This window comes from Carettochelys insculpta, chromosome 31, assembly GCF_033958435.1.
Source record: "Carettochelys insculpta isolate YL-2023 chromosome 31, ASM3395843v1, whole genome shotgun sequence".
Classification (NCBI taxonomy): domain Eukaryota; kingdom Metazoa; phylum Chordata; order Testudines; family Carettochelyidae; genus Carettochelys; species Carettochelys insculpta.
The window spans coordinates 9,069,710-9,087,436 of NC_134167.1; the positions used below are offsets into that span (position 1 = coordinate 9,069,710).

Sequence of the window (17,727 nt, forward strand, 5' to 3'; positions counted from 1 at the left end):
AGAACTGTTCATGCCAAGTGTTCTAAGCCGGGAAGAGAGAGCTCAATGAGGATCACACAAATGGACCTAAAAGAAGGGATCTCGAGATAAGCAAAGAGAGCAGTGGTCACAGCCAAGTAAGTAGAGAACTTCCAGGAAACTGCAGCTGAAAACTTCAAAGGTCATAAGGGAGAGTGGAATAAGGGTGGACATGATGGAAAAAAAATTGCTCGCTGCTGTGTGTTCCTCATTTTCCTTTAACTAGTTGCTCACCCCCTCCCATGAATCTCTCTCTGGCTGCCTCTCTAACACATTTGTTCTCTCCCTGATGTGTTTTCCCCCCCTTGGGTAAAAAAGTTGTGCACAAATATCATCTGAATATATGGAACTTGACACAAATTCAATCCAGGCTTCCAGAGGAACAGTTACAGAACTTTAACCATCACAATGAAGGAGCAGTTTTTTATTCCCTGAAATTCAAGGGAACCTTGCCTGAACGTGCAATCCATCATCCTCATACTCATCATTACCCTTCCAGTCCTGTCCAGTACAGTTCACCACCCAACAAAGTAAATGTCTTTCAGACAGTTTGGTCAGCCTCTGAATGGAGTGAACAAATACTGGAATTGTGCCATGAGGATACTTATGGTTTTGTATTTTTTCTAAAAAGCGACAAGTCAAAACCAAAATTCAATCGGTGTAGCTGATGCACATCATATTTTCTATATCATTTATTGAAGATGTTTTCAGTAACTTAGTGTTTCAGCTAATGCCGTAATTGCCAGCGATTATCTGAGGTTGTGACAGGATGACAGTGTCTTCGCACAGGTTCATTGATTTAGTTGGGATCGGTCCTGCTTTGAGTAGGAGGTTGGACTTGATGACCTGCTAAGGTCTCTTCCAACCCTATGATCCTATGATTAACAAAGCCATGCAGAACATGGTTCTGAAACATACTCACATTTTCTGATCGGAGCTTCTTGGCTGGGCAGCCTCCGTCGATGGGATGTAACATGTAGTAAAGTCGCACTTTGCTCGCATGTTTCCGACTCTGCGAAAAAAGAGCAAAGACCTGGTGAGGAAACAATCAAAATGTTCTTAGGGCACATCAAGGAGAATCAAAACTAGAATGTGATTAGCATTCCCTTGATACCTATCAATCATAGGACAAAAGAGAGAAGGAAATCCTCAGTGAGTAATGCCTACATTCAGAAAATGTTTCACAGAGCTTTCACCCTGGCTCAGGAACAGTTTAATCCTGAAAATATTGCAACACCATCAGATACAGAAACAAATGGTACAATTTCACCTTGAAGGCCCCTTCCAGTCCTGGTTGGCTCAGCTCCATGAAGATAGACAAGAAATGGAAAACAGTAAGAGAATGGAGATGCAAATGATTAGAGGCAAAGAAAGATTTCCATCCCAGGAGTGATTTTTATAACAAAGGAGTAGATATTTATATGAACAACTGGACTATCCAGAGTTAAAATAGGATAAAAATATTTAAGGGAGATAAAATGTAATGCTTCAGGGAATAAGTCAAACCATAATTGCATAGGGTGAGGGAAACATTCCCCTAAGGGGCAAATTATCAGGTAATTGTGAATTACAGAGCTTTTATCCCTTCCTCTGGTGCTCACCGCTGGTAGAGACAGCATACCGGACTAGGTGGGCCTGGGATTGAGCTAATGTAGGAATCCTGATTCTCCATCTGCCATTCTTTTTTTAGAGTTTGTCTCAGATGAATCTTGCCCAGTGCTGTGAACATTTGCTATTTTGATTGTTCCAGAAACCAAGAGCTGGTCTACGCAAGAAAGGAAATTCGACCTATGTTACCAAACTTCAGTTATAAGAATTGCATTGCTGGAATCCACCTACCTTTAGGCTGAATTTCCAGCATGGCCCCACTGTGGGAGGTCGATGGGAGAAACTCTCCTGTTGACTTTCTCTACTCCTCACAACAGCGAGGAGTACCATGGTCAGCAGGAGCACCCTCAAGGTTTGATTTAGCTCATTCTTCCTAGGCATGTTAAATTGAACGTGGGAAGAATGACCATGGCAGTGTCAATCTGCCCTTAGTGAAGACATACCCTAAGCTCTACTGGCAGGGAAAATGCTCAAGTTACTTCCAGAGCTATTAAAGAAAACCAGCCCTCCACCAAACAAACTTAAGTCTTCCCATGATGCAGGAATAAAACATTTGTGGACTTAAAGAAAACAGACACCAGCCACTCACAGGTCCGTGTACCATGTGAGACACCAATTACTCCACAATGGCACCTGATGCTCTGTTGTAATACCCTTCTAAGGAATTAACCCTCCCCAGTTTAGCAACTTGGGGTCTGCTTCCATCCCCAAGAATATTTAGGACTGTTGTTTTCCTTGCTCAATTAACTTTTCCAAAGAGTCTAGCCCAACATAAATGAAAAAACAAGCATGCATAAAAAACACAGCAGTAACCACAACCTAGTCCCTTCAACCTGCAACTTGCCATGTTCTGAGTCCTCAGTGAGGCCAGGTGGCTACACAGTTTCAACAAATACATTTTACAATTTAAAAATGATGCTGGCAATTTCCAATGCAGTCCAGGCTGTGCACAACTGCACTTCCCGGTCTCAGGCAAGAAATCTAATGACTGAAGAATCTGAAGGCGTGCTGGAGGTTGAAGGGCCTGTTAGGGTCTCAGTTCAGTCACATCAGTTCCCTGAGGCCTGCAAATGAACAACAGATTACACATACCAGTGGCACAAGGAAACCAGTATGCTGACCAGCCAAGACATAGACTGGAAGTGAAGTAGTAGCTGAATACATACATAATGATGTGATGCAGTGGATCCCCAGTGCCTGCCACACTCCATCCCAGCAAGAAGAGAGGAAGTGAGGTCCTCCTGGCAGGTCAGAGCGGTGGTCTCTATGGCAGCCAGTCAGGAGCCAGAAGGCCAATATAAAAGAAGCTGCTGGGCTAGGGCCAGGCAGTTCCTTCCAGCAGTTTGACCCAGGCAGATCTCTGTACTGCCTGGGAGACCTGCAGCACTATGGACAGCTCCCAGAGCCAGCTGAACTTAGACCTGGGCAAGGCCCAGTCCCTCTGACTGGAAAGTGTCCACGAGCCTAAAAGGGGAGCCAACAGCACCCTGGACAGGGCTAGTCAGATTGAACCCTCAGAATCCTGAAGACAAGACCTTACATGGTATCCTTAGCTGCAGAGGGGCTCTCAAGAGCAGGTGGGGCCCATGACACATGACAAATAGGCACATGACAAAGGTCAGCTGTTTAGAGAGAGAGAAGAATGATTAGTCACTGTGACAGTATCTCTGCCAGCTGACTTAGCGTAGTTCAGGAACAGAAAGAATAGGGCTTTGTCTATACTGGAAAGTTTAACACAGCAGTGTGGCCCTGTTCTCTTTCCCAGCACTCTAGGTAAACCAGCTTCACAAGGGGAGTAGCTTGTTGAACTGCCCTGGACATGCAGCTCTCAGAGCCTTACAGTGCTGTAACTTGTTGTGCTCAGGGTGGGGTATGTTTTTTCACGCTGCTGAGACAGAAAGTTGCAGTGTAGTAAAGTGGCAGTGAAGCCAAGCATCAACATTCTGTCACATATACACAATGCATAAACAACATCCGCTGACGGCAAGGATTTAGCATTATCAATATTCCAGTTTTTAATAGCCAAAAACAAACAACATGTGGAAACAGGCGGCGAGCAGTTCAACTCCACACATGGTTATTTCAGAGTTTCAGTTACAACAAAAGAGCCCCTGAGGCGAAAAGGAAAAAAAACCCTGGAAATGACAATTATTTTAAATTGCACAGAGGGTCAGATTCACGCTACTTCTTTCATTCATAATTTTGCATTTAAAGTAGAGTCACTACTTCAGTTCAAACCACACTTGTTTCATGCTTCTAGGTGTGGCCATTAGTAGCCACAACCCAGCCAAGGAAAGCCTCTGTGAACTCTCAATTCAGCTAGACACAAGACTCTCCCATTTATTTTTCATGTCTGATGGAACCCCAAAGTATTTGAAAGGGAAAGATTCTAATCAGGGTTCCCCCTATTTCTTTTCCATCTGTAGGTGGAATAAAATTTATTGTGTACCAAGGTATGTGTGGATATGCACCACCAATAGAAACACATGTTTCCAGCTGTGGGCACTCTGCTAATCAGCTGGGCAGCACCTAAATCTCTCCTGGGCAGCCAGGATGCAGAAGCGTCTTCTCATTGGTGACAGAGAATACAATTAGTGTAGTGCTGTAAAAAATCTCCTAGGTTATCAAGTTCTTCTGGCAAACCAATATACCAAATAGGTCTCCTCTTGAACTCCTATGTTACCCCAGAGCAAGGAATGTAGGCTCATCCCAGCAGGATCTGCTCAAGAGGCACCTACGGTTCCCAAATCATTCATGCTGCAGAAATATTGTGCAGAAGGGACAGAAAACACTTGGAGGTGCGTGGGTGAAATAATTCTTTTTCTGGGCTCAACAACTCTTAGGCAAGATCTGGTAAATGCAAGTTTCATACAATGTTCCAGGCAGCTGAAAAGGGAAAATGAAATGTACTTCTCATATTAGTAAACTCTGTGATTTTTAAATATAAAGAGAGATTTAAAACTTCCACAGCCTGAGCTGCTGGAGTCAATATTTTAGGGCATCACTTCACCAGAATCAGAGTTCTTATCTTCTTGTTGGTCTAAGAGAAAATCTGTAGCTAACAGACATGCATTCAAAATCCAGAAATGCACAGCAACTATTATTATGCAAACAAGTTTGCTCTGAATCTCCATTTTGGAGTGCCCAGCAGAACAACTGCACCGCTGTATTATAATTTCAGATCACAGATTTGCAATTTTAAAAAATTAAATTACCATTAGAGGGGGTTGGAACAGTTTTTGCACAGTGCGAATGTGGAGCTATGTTTGCATGTGTAAACGGGACTGTGCATTTTAAGCAGGATCATGCCATAAATGAAAATAAAGAAATAAAGGGATCCACTCAGTGAAGATGAATAGCGTCACGTATCTTTCCCCAGCTCTTCCTCTGATAAGGTTTAAGAAAATGGATTTTCCATGACACACCTCAAATTTGTCTAAACCAGTGTGGTTAGACCTAAAAAGAGGTAAATCCAGGCTAAATAGAGGAAAACTCAGAGGAAAAACCATTAGAGATTAACAGTCAAGACAAGTGATGAACTAATTTAAATATAACAGAGTAAATTCATTTGAATTTTAAAGGACTGAGCTGTGCAAGTCAGTCCCAAATGTCACTGGTCCCACCAAGTTTCTTCCTTGAATTTGTTGCAACTGCATACAGACTCTTCTTCATGTTTCCCATGGTGTTCAACCACTTCTGACACTATAGCAACCTAGCCCCATTGTTCTGAAAATATGTTTGTTGCTCCATTCAACTACTTTCTGTCCCAGCTCTAGCACATGTGGCCTAGGAACACCCAGCCACTCTGTGTCTCAGCTCCCCAGCTCCAAATGGGGACATTAACTCTCAGTGACCTCACCAGGGAGTGGTGAGGTTTGATTTAGGAACACATACCCCGACAGCCTGGATCAAACCCCAAAACCAGATGATCCAGCATCCCCTCTCTGAACATGCACAGCACAAGAAGCTTTAGAAGAAGATGTAAGAAGCTGGTAACAGCTGTGGGAAAATTTGTCCCCATGGAGGGCTCATCCTGACTTCTAACCCAAACTGTTATAGCCATTATAAAACTTGTTATTGAGAGCACTCTGTCTTTATCACATGCGAAGAGCAGTGAGTGCAAAGCATTATTACTACAACAAGGCAGCTTCTCTTTTGCACTCTGTTTAGTTCAGCGCTTCATGCAGTCTAGCTGTAGGTGGCTACGCTCTGCTGGGGGGCTGAGTTTCTGTGCTGGTCAGAAAAATTAAAAGAAAAGTTGCAGGTAACTCATTCTGACTGTTCTTTTCCAGATGACCCAAAGTGCTGGGCAACATGTTATCTCCAAACATCATCAAAAGGCAATCAAAGCTCCATCTCTATGGGAAATGGTTCTCCCCTTGATCTGTTATATGTTTAGTCTTACATGTGCTGAAAATGGGAGATTGGATGCTCTAGGCATAACTGCAAATGCCGCGGTGTCCAATGCGCTTTCCATTCGCCACATGTGGCAAACTGGGCTCTGCAGTGTGGCGAGGCGGCTCATTAGAGACACACACATGGAGGGCCCTTCACCCACTGGTGGGGGGCTGTGGCAGTTGTTAAATTTCTTGTGGACACCCCTGTTCTAGATCAATAAAGCACCCCCACATAAATCAAGAGCAGCTTGTATTGTCCAGCAGACCTTTGCTGCATGCCTACAGCTCAGAAAAGGCACAGCATGGGTGTCAACATTTGGGAGAACCTTGCCCAGGACCATCCCCAGCAGAGAGTGGTAATCCATGAGGGGCTGGTGCAATTTGAGAGGTCCCGCGGCAGAGCAGGTGAGGAGAGGTAGAGAAGAAGGAAAGAGCTTCAAAAACTGCCCTGCGCCCCTCCAACAGCTACCAGCACCTGTCCCTTCTGTGATAAGACCTGTGGCTTCAGAATCAGGCTGGTCAGCCATCGATGGACTCACAAATAGGAGGGTGACATGAAGACATCCTACTCATTATCGAGTGACCATCAAGATGTGAGACGAGAGGACAGCTCAGGATGGATCCCAAACCTTTGCAGGCATTCAGCAAACGCTGTCATTTACTTTAAGGAGTAGGAGACACTGGGGCACATTTGTCAGCCCACTTTATCTGCGGTACTTCCTGCATTTACATGTGTACTTATCACCTTAATAAGCTGTCAATAGCAAATTGCACCACCCTGCTTGCAAACAGCCCTGCTAGTTATCTTCCCCACTGCCCCTCCACTCTCCACATGCTGTAGATTTGAAATCTGCAACTCAGAGGTGTTGGAAAGGAGATGTGTTGAGAGAGGTGGTGATGTGACGCTCGCTGACAGCTTCTGTGCTGCACTCTGCTCTGCAAAGGAGTTAAAATGCCACTGAGCAGAACAAATTTCCCCAGGAGGGAGAAGTGTTTTCAATCGAACTCAGAGGGCCCAGTTGGCTCTCCCTTCACTGCATTTTGGAGAACAAAGGGGCATGAAGCCATTCAGATACTACAGCCGTGAGTGCTGGCACATGCCCCAGTTCCTCTGCACTATATGCTTTGTGTCTGTTCTGTGTAAGACACAGTGGGAGATTCCTCAAAATTAAAGGAGGTATTACCAGCTAAAGGTTGATATTTCTCTGCATCTATTGACAGTTTGCAACCAAATTCTTGTAACTGTCAGGAAAAAAATAACAGCTTAAACCAGAGCAATTTACCCAAAGCTGAAGGTTTGGATAAAATGAGACCTAGGCCTGGGCCCTGGTGTGATCTTATCTGACTATAATTGGACCATAAAAAACATGGTTCACTTATAGCTTAGGGATGCTAAACATGTAAACAAACTGTAGCTGTTGACTCAGAGATCAAAATCTTGGGTGAAATTATGTCATTGTCAAGATGTCTCTTTAAAAGTTTGATCTACTGCTTGTGCTAATTGCCAGGAAGTTTGGGAGGCAGCAGGTTACATGAAAAGCTTATTGTGTTCTCCCAGATCATGAGCCTACTACAAATACATAACATCCCTTTGCACAAGATCCTGTTTGTTTCATAGGTTTGGATGCTCACGGGGAAAGCTGCAAACCATTAAGGATCCTTGTTCCCTTATCACGGTCATTGACTTAATAACTTTGGACTGAAAAGATTCACAAGATCACCGTCTACAGGCCTGCTGACAGAGGGTGGCAAAGGGGGAAACTGCCCCCATGCCCAGCATTTCAGAGGCTCAGAGCTTTGGCCCGAAGCTCCAGGACCCTTTGAAATGCTGCACAGCATACTGCACCACTCTGCTGCTGGATCAGACAGCGCATGGATGGAGGGGCCAAGGCTGACTGCCCCAAGCCCTGCCCCTTCTGCCTTTGGCCCTACCCCTTCTGGGGGTGATAAGTTGGGTCTCCCTCCCACCTGGCCCCTCAGTCCATGGCACCTCTTGAGAATTTAACTCATGTCTGCATGTACATTGCTCTTTTCACCAACACTCTCTCTCTTTTCTTTTTTAAGAATCAGCTCTAAATGTGTATTTGGGATAAGGTCTGAAATATTTATTGACCTGGAGAGTCAATAGTCATAGAGCCCAGTCCTTTGGAATGGGAAACTTTGTCTGACTGTGGTGTGTGGGTGAAAGCCTAAGGCTGGGGACCTTATGTTGTTTGCGCTCCTGATTAACTACTAAGGTAATATAGAAAGTGTTTTATGGTGAATATAAATATCGGAATAACCACTTGCTTTGGGGATGGGCCAGTCCTATTTCTTGCAGTGACCCTAACTGAGAGACCTCAGCTGGCTCCCCTCAGATTTTCCACATCTCTGTTACTGTAATAGCGCAGGAAAAATAAAAAGCCCTGATTCACAGTCCAAAAACAAAACTAGGTACAGCAATTAGATTACCAGCTGTGGAGCAAAAATCCTTGCCCAGCTATCTGCTGTCACTCTAAAAGCTGTCCTCAGAATCTGCTGGGTTTCTCTAATGCTTTTATGAAGCACTGAGCATTAGACATTTTTATTTCTCGTCTCTGGACTAAAGGAACTGTCCTCAGATGTGGAAAAAAACATCCAAGTAATGCAATGAAGTTGTACGGAAACTTTCTCCAATGACAAGAGTTAGGAAAGGGAATCTTTTCCTTCTGCATCTGCAGAGTGTTACTATGTAAGAGTTCAGACTCTGTGCCAAGAAGAGGCAGAGAAGCAAATGGATTACATTAGGTACAATAAACACCTATCCCGCTAGAAAGATAATGAAATCTATCTACCTGCTTATGTACCTACTTTCAATTTCTTTAATACATCAAAGGAAATATCAAAGCAAACCAGTAGCGATTATTTAACGTAGCACAGAAAGGACAAACAGGAGCCAAGCTTGCAGCATAAGACCAGATTCATCCTCCCAAGGCTGGTGTTATAAATCATAGTTTTGCAACCGGCTTTTATTTGGAGAGTGCAATATCACAGGTGAGATTATACAATTACATTCTCGCTAGAGTAATAGCAGCAAGCAGATCCCAGGAAATTAAAGGCAATGGCAGTTTCAGGCAGTGTGGCTCTGCTTGTTCCAGTATTTTTATCTTTGACACTGGGACGGAGCTGGGATGGGAGCTAGTTTGCATTTTATTGATGAAAGTCTATCGGAAGATTGATTTTAGAGTGTAATCCCATCATCATAGTATATGAACACCTTCTATGCAAAATCCATAGCACAGTCATGTCCACAGTGGATTTCATGGAGCCTGTGGCACAACAGACCTCTGTCTGGTGTAATGATTTGTTGATACTGAGTTGGGGGCTGTTCTGTACATTGAAAAAAAATACTCAGCCCCTTATTTCCATGTTCTGACTGAGTGCAGCACACGACTAGCTTTCTTTCAGCTCGTCAGCACGCCATAAGCCAGTAACAGAATTTGGTCTATGGATTTAAGCTGACCTGACAGTGTGAAAATATATTTCTCAAGCAATGTTCCCTCTAAGTTTTTCCATGTGTGCAGAATAAATTTTCTTATGTGCACCAAGGCATTTGCGGATGTGCACCGCCAGAGAAACATATGCTGCCAGTCGTGGGTGGCTGTGGGTGCTCTGCTAATCAGCTGGGCAGCTTTGGAATCTCCCCTGGGTGGCTGCCCAAGTGCTCAGCTTACAGTGAGAGCTGCTCCAAATCCTGCCAGGGACACATACAAAAATTCGAACTATTCAGAAGGGTCAAGTCCTTGCTGCAGGGATCTGCACCATTGGGATATGGGTTAGAAGGAGGAAGGCGCTAGTTATGGCTCCACCGCAGAAAATTATTTGTGTTCAGTCTCTATTCTCTGCTCAACTGTGCCCATTCTGCTCTACTGCTTGATCAGGAATTTGTCCCTCCTGTTGTACAGTGTTTCACAATGACTGCTTTATTGCCATAAATTTCCAAAATCTCTCCTCGGTGTGGCCCTTTACTCACTCCTTGAGAATGGAAGCTAAAGACCCACTTGGAGCCTTAAGCAACAGGCCTGGCTACTGCAGCAACCATAGCAAAACTTAAATCCATCAGTGAAAAGCCACTTCTGGGCAGAGGCGCCTGACAATATGTCAAAGGAAAATTAGCCCATGGAGGAAATCAGAAGCTCAGAGCGTTTAATGGATGACTTCCCTGCTATGGACGGGCAGTCGCAGAACAAACAGTAGGAGGGAGAATAATGATTTTGTAGCTATGCCTCATATACAAGAGCTCCTTTCACGTGCTCAGAGAACACCCTACCACAGAGATGGGCAGCTCTGAATAGAAGGTAGGCCAAGTGTGCGGCCCTCCTTCACCTCAGTAGGCCACAGAAGCCTCTCCCCTTCTCATGCACCAGGGCACTGGGGCCCCTCGTTTATCAGCACCTCACCCCTTCTTTGCAGCACTTTTGGAGCTACAAATCACCTGGTTCACGTGCCATCCCCGCTTCTCCCCCTCCCTCCCAGAACTAGAATGCTGTGAACAGCTGATCGGTGGTGTTCCAGCTCTGGGAGGGAGGAGAAGAAGCAGGGAAAGAATGCAAATCAGACAGCTTGCAGCTCCAAAAGTGCTGGAAGTGAGGGAGAGGAGCAAGGAGGGGTCTGGGGGAGGGGGCAGCCAGGGGTCTGTGGGCTGCAGGTGGAGCCCGAGTGGGCCACAGGCAGCCTACGGGTTGCAAGTTGCCTACCACTGCCTTAGCATCTTAGGTCCCAGCATAGTACTTTTTGAATAGCAAGTGTGCTCTGCCTTCCCACCAACATTTCAAATACAGGATTGTTTTTCTAGGCAAACGCATTGTGGTATTTAACACACCACCGTACTGACAGTTATTCCAATTGGCACCAAATTCCTGGTCCCTGGACAGCCTGAGCAGCAGCTGAACCTCAGAATCATTCAAACTATCCACAGAAAAAGGATACTGGTGAGGCACTCGATACTGTTCACCAGAATCCATCATCTAAGACATGGCAAGTGATTCCAAAGAGCCTCTGTCCCTGGAGGCCAGGCCAAAGGGATCAGTGCTGGCTTTTTGCCTTTGAAACTCATGATTGTGAGTTCAGTCCTTGAGGGGGCCTTTCAAGGGTCTGGGGCAAATCAGATTTTTTTAAAAAAAATCTGTCAGGGATGGGGATAGGTCCTGCTGTGAGAGCAGGGGACTGGACTCGATGGCCTCTCGAGATCCCCGCCACTTCTACAATAAATGGCCAGAAGTTTATCCCATTTGTCTCTGCCTTTCCCCACACATTTCAGTCTACATAGCAACCATTTGGTTACTCATTGTCTGGTGTATGAGCAGTGCCAATGATACCACACACCAATGGCACCTTGCTGGGTTTCTTTTAAAAATCCCAACACGATCCTTTGGTCAAAAAACGAAATGTTGTTCAAGCACCTGAAGCCGTAAACTTTACCCTGACAGTCACGTCGAGAGCAAAGGTGGCCATGAACATGCAGCTCAATGAGCAGCCTGAGCACTACTGACTATTTGGTAGTTTTACTGCCAGATTTTCAAGGAGAAATGTGAAAATAAATGCAAACATCTTTCTAACGGCTGCAAACATTGTCTGAATGGAGCTGGCAACTCACCAGGACTTCCTGAGAAACCCAACATTTAATTTACAGTGTAAATCCCCCCAAGGAACTGCAGCAGCTCTCTGCATGGAGACAGCTGGAAGGAAAAGCTTCATTACAGATGCGAGCTGTGAGAGCAGCTAAGAGCAAATGGGCTCGGTATGCAGGAGGGAAGGCGAGTCAGAGAGCACGTGCTGTAAATATGGATTTTAATGACAGAGGAGAAAATGCCAAGAGAGTTGTACAGGTAGACCAGCAGTCATCTGCCGTCATCACTAACTTTGGTTTTGAAACAAGTCTGGAAATCAATCACGTGAGGAGTTTCTCTGAGAGTTCCAGACCCTCTGAGTTTGAGATGGGTCAGACTCAGGAGCATATGTCACGAAGAGATTTCATCCAGGGTTATTGTTGCTAGTTGTCTGGCTGGGGCGCCCCCAGGCCAGGAATCTGTGATGGCATGAGCTGTACAAACACGCCGTAGGGATGCTGCCTGTCAAGCTTATCATGCAGGGAGCACTGCTGAACAGCAGAGGTGCGTAGAAAAAGACAACGAGAAAACAAGCTCTTCTGACCTTAGCATCAGCTCTGAGTCACTTTTTGCTCCCTCCAAGCCAAAGTAGCGATGTTTGTCTGAACAAAGCATAAGTCTAGGTCCTTATGCAGCCCTTGTCATCAGGGTTACCCCTAATTTTTTCCATCCAAAATGGAATTATCCCTGCATCCTTCTAGCATCATCCTCCAGGCTTGGGTTAAAACCCTCTCTCCCAACCTCCCATTATTATAATGATGGGCAACCTGGACTACTGAGTGGGCCATGTGAGTGACCCTCCTTCATCTCAGTGGGCCACAAGATTATTGTAACCAAGACACACTCCCAGGACAGGGTAGTTTTGCTAATGGCACATGCATACCTAGAATTTATGGGATGTGCTAATGGTAACATAGCAGTGCTTTGATTGGCTGCAGAGGGAGCACACAGCTCTCACAGTCACTGTTGTGTGCAAGCAACACACACCTCACTTCCCACGCCCTTGCTTCATGTGAGTGTCACTTTATTAATATTAGTGTGGAACCTGAAAAATGTGGCAACCCCGCCCAGGGATGATAGTAAACAAAATGTCTCACGGGCCAGACACAGTACTCTCAAGGTCTGCTTTATTACCTTGTCTCTCCTTCCAGAGTGGTGTGCATTCTGTATTCACCCCCACTAGATACATGGCAGTGACCTCTGTGTGCACTAACCAGAGAATGAGGTAATCGCATAGCTGCAATGGCTTTCACTCACAGGAGAGTTTTACCATCATCACCCTGCAAAGTGGTTTCTGGCAACCAAGAAAGCAGTGACAGCTCTGAAGGGTGGAAGATGCATTCATAGCACAGATTTGCTGACAAAGGCCTAGGGAACACAATTTGACAGACTGTTGGTGCAGCACAGTTCATCTGATCTGCATCCCTGGGCTCACCTGGGGACTGAAACAGGCCTTGCAAAGGTCACTGTGCTCAGGGTTACTGACTCAGGTCACCTGCTGCTGCATTTTTGCCATCCACGGATTTTATATATAAATATTAAAAATATCAATTCTCCCATTTCAAATTGTGCTTGAAGGACTCTGAGTATTTGGTGAGGTCAGGACTGGATGAAAAGGTCATTCGCCTTTAAAAGTCACTTGGCTGTATGTCCAGCCGAGAAAAAAGCCCAGTAAAGAAAGGTGCCCTTTAAACATGCCACTGAAAAGCCACCACATGTTACAAGACTTTCCAAGTCTCTCTGACATTAGCTAAGTGCCATGAGGTATGGTTACACAGCAATTTCAAAACAGCAGCTGTTATTTCGAAATAGTTTTGCAAGCATCTACACAACACAACTGCTATTTCAAAATAATTTTGAAATAGCAGATGTCTTATTTCAAATAAACCTCATTGTATGAGGAATAGTGCATATTTTGAAATAGATATTTCAGAATAGTGGCTGTGTAGTCAAGGAATAGTGTCTATTTCAAAATAAGACATTCTGGAAGAGCTTATTCCGAGATAATTCTGCTGTGTAGACACAGTATGTCAGATTAGAGCCCCTGGAAGCAGCATCCGAATATGCTCATTTGTGCGTAGACACACTATTTCAGAATAAGTTTTGCTTATTCTAGGGTTTCCCTGTAGTGTACATAGATGCATTATTCTGGAATAGTTTATCTTGGAATAATACCTCTGGAATAAAATATTCCAGAATAATTTTGCTATATAGACAAACTCATGGAGGTTAAGAACTTGGCACCTGCTCCTCACATCAGAGTTAGGAACCCAGGAGCAGATCCTTGATGCAGCTAACCCATTGTCCTGTCTCCAATGTCATTCAACACTCCAGGCTTTGAGGAAGGTGTAAGAAACACCTACTCCCTAAAAACAACCCACTGCAGGTCAGATGGCATCATATCTGTAAATCTGATGGGTTTTATCCAAAGCCAACCCAGATTATGCCCAATAATGACCTTAGTGGATGTGAGGTCTGTATCCTCTTTATCTGCATCACCTTTCTTCAGGAATTTTGCTTTCTATTTTCCTCTGTGCATGAGCACCTTTGCCACTGCATGCTGCAGACAGCTTGGAAACACCTGGCCTGCACTGTACTGCTTTGTCCTATTCAGAGTTGCTTCATCCACTCATCCAGTCATTCCGTTTCTTCCTTGATTCTCCCACGGGGGGGAAACAGGTGAGCCAATCACAATGCAGAAAACTTCTCAACTCAGAGCAGTGCTGCATGTTGTTACCAAGCAGGGAATGCATCAGACATCCAGATTTGTGTATTTCATTCCAGTGGCACTGACAGAATTAAAAATAAAATAATAATTTCTGATAAAATACTATAATGGAAAGAGTTCATGTAAGTGTCCAAAGTATCATCTTGTGGTTGCAATTTGGACTGTAATTCAAATGCTTGGTCCACCTCCGATTTGGTAAGTGGTATTCAGATCTTGTCACCCGCTTATTGTCATTGGAAAACTGATACCTTTAATGCAACAGCAAATGTGCAGCTCAACACAACAGTGTGAAGGGACCCTGCTAGCACATGTTCTGCATTTGGGCAGATGCAGCTTTTGTTACACACAAATACCCTCAACTCCCGCTACACACCTCTGTGCTCTCATGAGCTGCATTCTGGATTAAAAGTAGTATGCGAGAAAGGGGTGGTACAGAAGGGGATACTGGTGGATTTTAATGCAGATGAGGTACGATAGCTGTACAGGGGCGACACAGAGCAGCAGAGGGGAGAGAATCGTAACAGAAAGACCAAATGAGGGAAGGTCTTTGTTGCATGTCTGGATGGAAGTGAAGATCTGCTGCAGACATTCAGATGCTTTTGTCATTGTTCCTGCTACTCTTGCCCTTGGAAATAATACTGCTTAGTATGCACAGAACTGTCAACAAATTGTCTGCCCTCCACCTCCGCTAAGTAGTGAGAAAGAAGACAAGAAATAAAGGAGTTAAGTGAAACTAACTATTTCTGTTTGCCAAGATTAAAACCTTCTGGTTTCATGAGTCCTCCCCCACCCCCCCACTCCCCACATTTTCACACAGAAAAATGTCTACTTTTATATGCTGAGGTTTCACGCCATGGCCTAGAGCAGGGGTCAGCAACCCCCAGCCCAGGTGCCAAGAGTGGAACGTGAGCTGATTTTCATCGGCATGTGAAGCAGGAGCTCAGCCCCACCCATCTTCCCCCATGCAGCTGGGAACTCACTCAAAGCCATGCCACCTGTGGAGTAACAAAAGACCAGCTAATGCTACCAACTACCACCTAAACAGTAAAGCTCTCCATTGCTATTTATTTATTAATGAACCTGTTGTAAGTAGGACTATCAGTGACTTTAAAAAGTCTCACCAGCACTTGAACCATCCATAGAGGTTAAAAGGTCAAATTTTGGCACTCCGCCTTGGAAAGGTTGCTGACCCCTGGCCTACAGGTAGAGACTTTATTCCAATGACACTAACATCACCACTCATGGCTAGGTTGTATGGTAGGTTCAAGGCTTCTTTGTCTCCCTCTGTGCATATCATCTATATCTTTGCATGGAAGAGGCTACTCAAAATAAATTGCAATGTGTTAGTGGCTACAAGCCGACACCTCAGATGCATGGATATATCTTGGATGTCTAGTATATGTAGAATCACACTCCCAGAATCTGATCTAGAAGTACTGAACACAATGGCTTCCAGCCCACTGTTTTCAGCTGGAGAAGGATCAAGCCCTCAAATATCGGGAGCTGTGAAGTCATCCTCCCATGCTTGCAAAAGGTGGGCGTGTGCTTGTTCTTGTGTGGCACAGACAGCTTGTCAAATGAACAATTGGATTATTTTTATTTGAGCCTTCCACAACAGCCATGGGAGGCAGCTGCCAACCACAGTCTGCCCCACTCTGTTCTACCTTCCCCAGCAATCATCCCATCTTCCAAAACAAAAGACCTCCTTTGCCTACTGCGGCTACACACACAATGCATTGCAACAGGAGCTGGTCCTCAGAGGGGGAGTCTCAAACAACGAAGGGCAAAGCAGCGCAAATCCACTCTATGGGCCAGTGCACAGACTGCCCACAGTGGTCCTATTCCCATGACAAAGCTAGAGGAGACCGCAGCCTGCCACGCAGCCTGCACAGCTCTCCAAGGAACCAGCTGTAGCTTTGGCCCAAGTCTCTTTTCTTCATATTAGTATCTATGCCTATTCCTTATTAGCCCATGAAGCGATGTGCATATGACTATGAACAGCCTAGCTTCATCTGGTTGTGCTGGGATCCTGTTCCCATATGTTCTGACATAAAGACAGATGGCCAAAATGGAGTTTGGGAACAGAAAATTCACTGCTGTGTGCATTTAAGGCCCTGTCTGGGAAATTTCTTTGAAAAATGGAGTTTGTTGCATGTCTCAGAAAAAAACTACAAATATTTGCTCCATTGACTGTGAGAATGTTCTGTGGCTGTGTCCACACCCTTGTTGTTTCTGTTCATTTGTACTGCAAGTTGGATCCAAAAGATCGCAATCAACATCAATACCCCACTGTGCTAGGAGCCAAGAGAAGATTTGGTCCCCTAACCAAATTGATTATAACCTAAGAAACCCCTGGGTTTGTTTTCTCTGAACATTTTAGAAAAATCAACTTTTTTCCTAGGAGATGTTGTTGGGGGCTGCAGAGAGAATCATAGAAATTTAATTCATTTGAAAAACCTCAGTTTTCCTGCAGGAAGTTTCAGACCAATTTGAAATGAACATTTATTTCAACAGATGATTCAAAATGAAATGATCAATTCCATTTAATTTTGACTAGAAAGACTTTATAGCAAAATGTAATTTTGTTATTTTGTTTCAGCTTCTTAAATAAAATAAAAAATCCAAACCAAAAGCATCATTTGAAGTTGAAATGAAACAATTGAGTTTCAACATTTCATTCAGGATTTTTTCTTTTTGTTTTTGGTCTGAATTGACATTCTTCTGTGAAAAATTTGAGTTTTGACCAAACAATATTTTTCAGTAGGTAAACTTTCTTCACGACAAACACTGATCAGCTTTATTTTTGGTACAGGTTGAACCTCTCTAGTCTAACACTCTTGGGACCTGATCAGTGCCAACAGAGAGAATTTGCTGAGCCTCAGGAGGTCAGTATTGTCTAGCACATTACCAACACTGGCACTGCTGACTGGGCTTTTAGAAAACATTTAGGGGTAAATTAGAGCAAAATAACAGCACAGAACACTGGGAGCCAGGACTGGCGGCTGTAAACAAACTTTATGGGACTGCGGGAAACTTGGCCACACCCAGGATAAGTGGTTGTCTAGCCAGCTAAAATCATGCTGATTATGGATGTTGCCAGACTAGAGAGGTTCAACGTGTAGGAGGAGATGATGATCTTTAAATGATTGTCACTATTTATCATTTCTTTTACAGCAGCATAAAGGTTTCAGCCGGGATAGAACTGCACTCCGTGAGCTGCTGAACAAACATATTGGAGAATAATTATGGAAAATGAATTCTGAACTCATATAAATTCTCACTAGAAACCTGATTTGTTCATCCATCCAGGGAACAAAACATTGTGACTTTAGTATCCAATTAAAAGTAG

General features: G+C 44.3%; 1 protein-coding gene across 1 annotated transcript in view; it reads right to left on the reverse strand.

The window, feature by feature from the left end:
- Window positions 1-17,727, reverse strand: part of ZMAT4 (zinc finger matrin-type 4) — a 160,531-nt gene that overhangs the window by 74,661 nt on the left and 68,143 nt on the right. Inside the window, 1 exon segment of the mRNA XM_074981568.1 lies at window positions 941-1,030. Within this exon segment, the coding sequence (XP_074837669.1) occupies window positions 941-1,030 (90 nt within the window).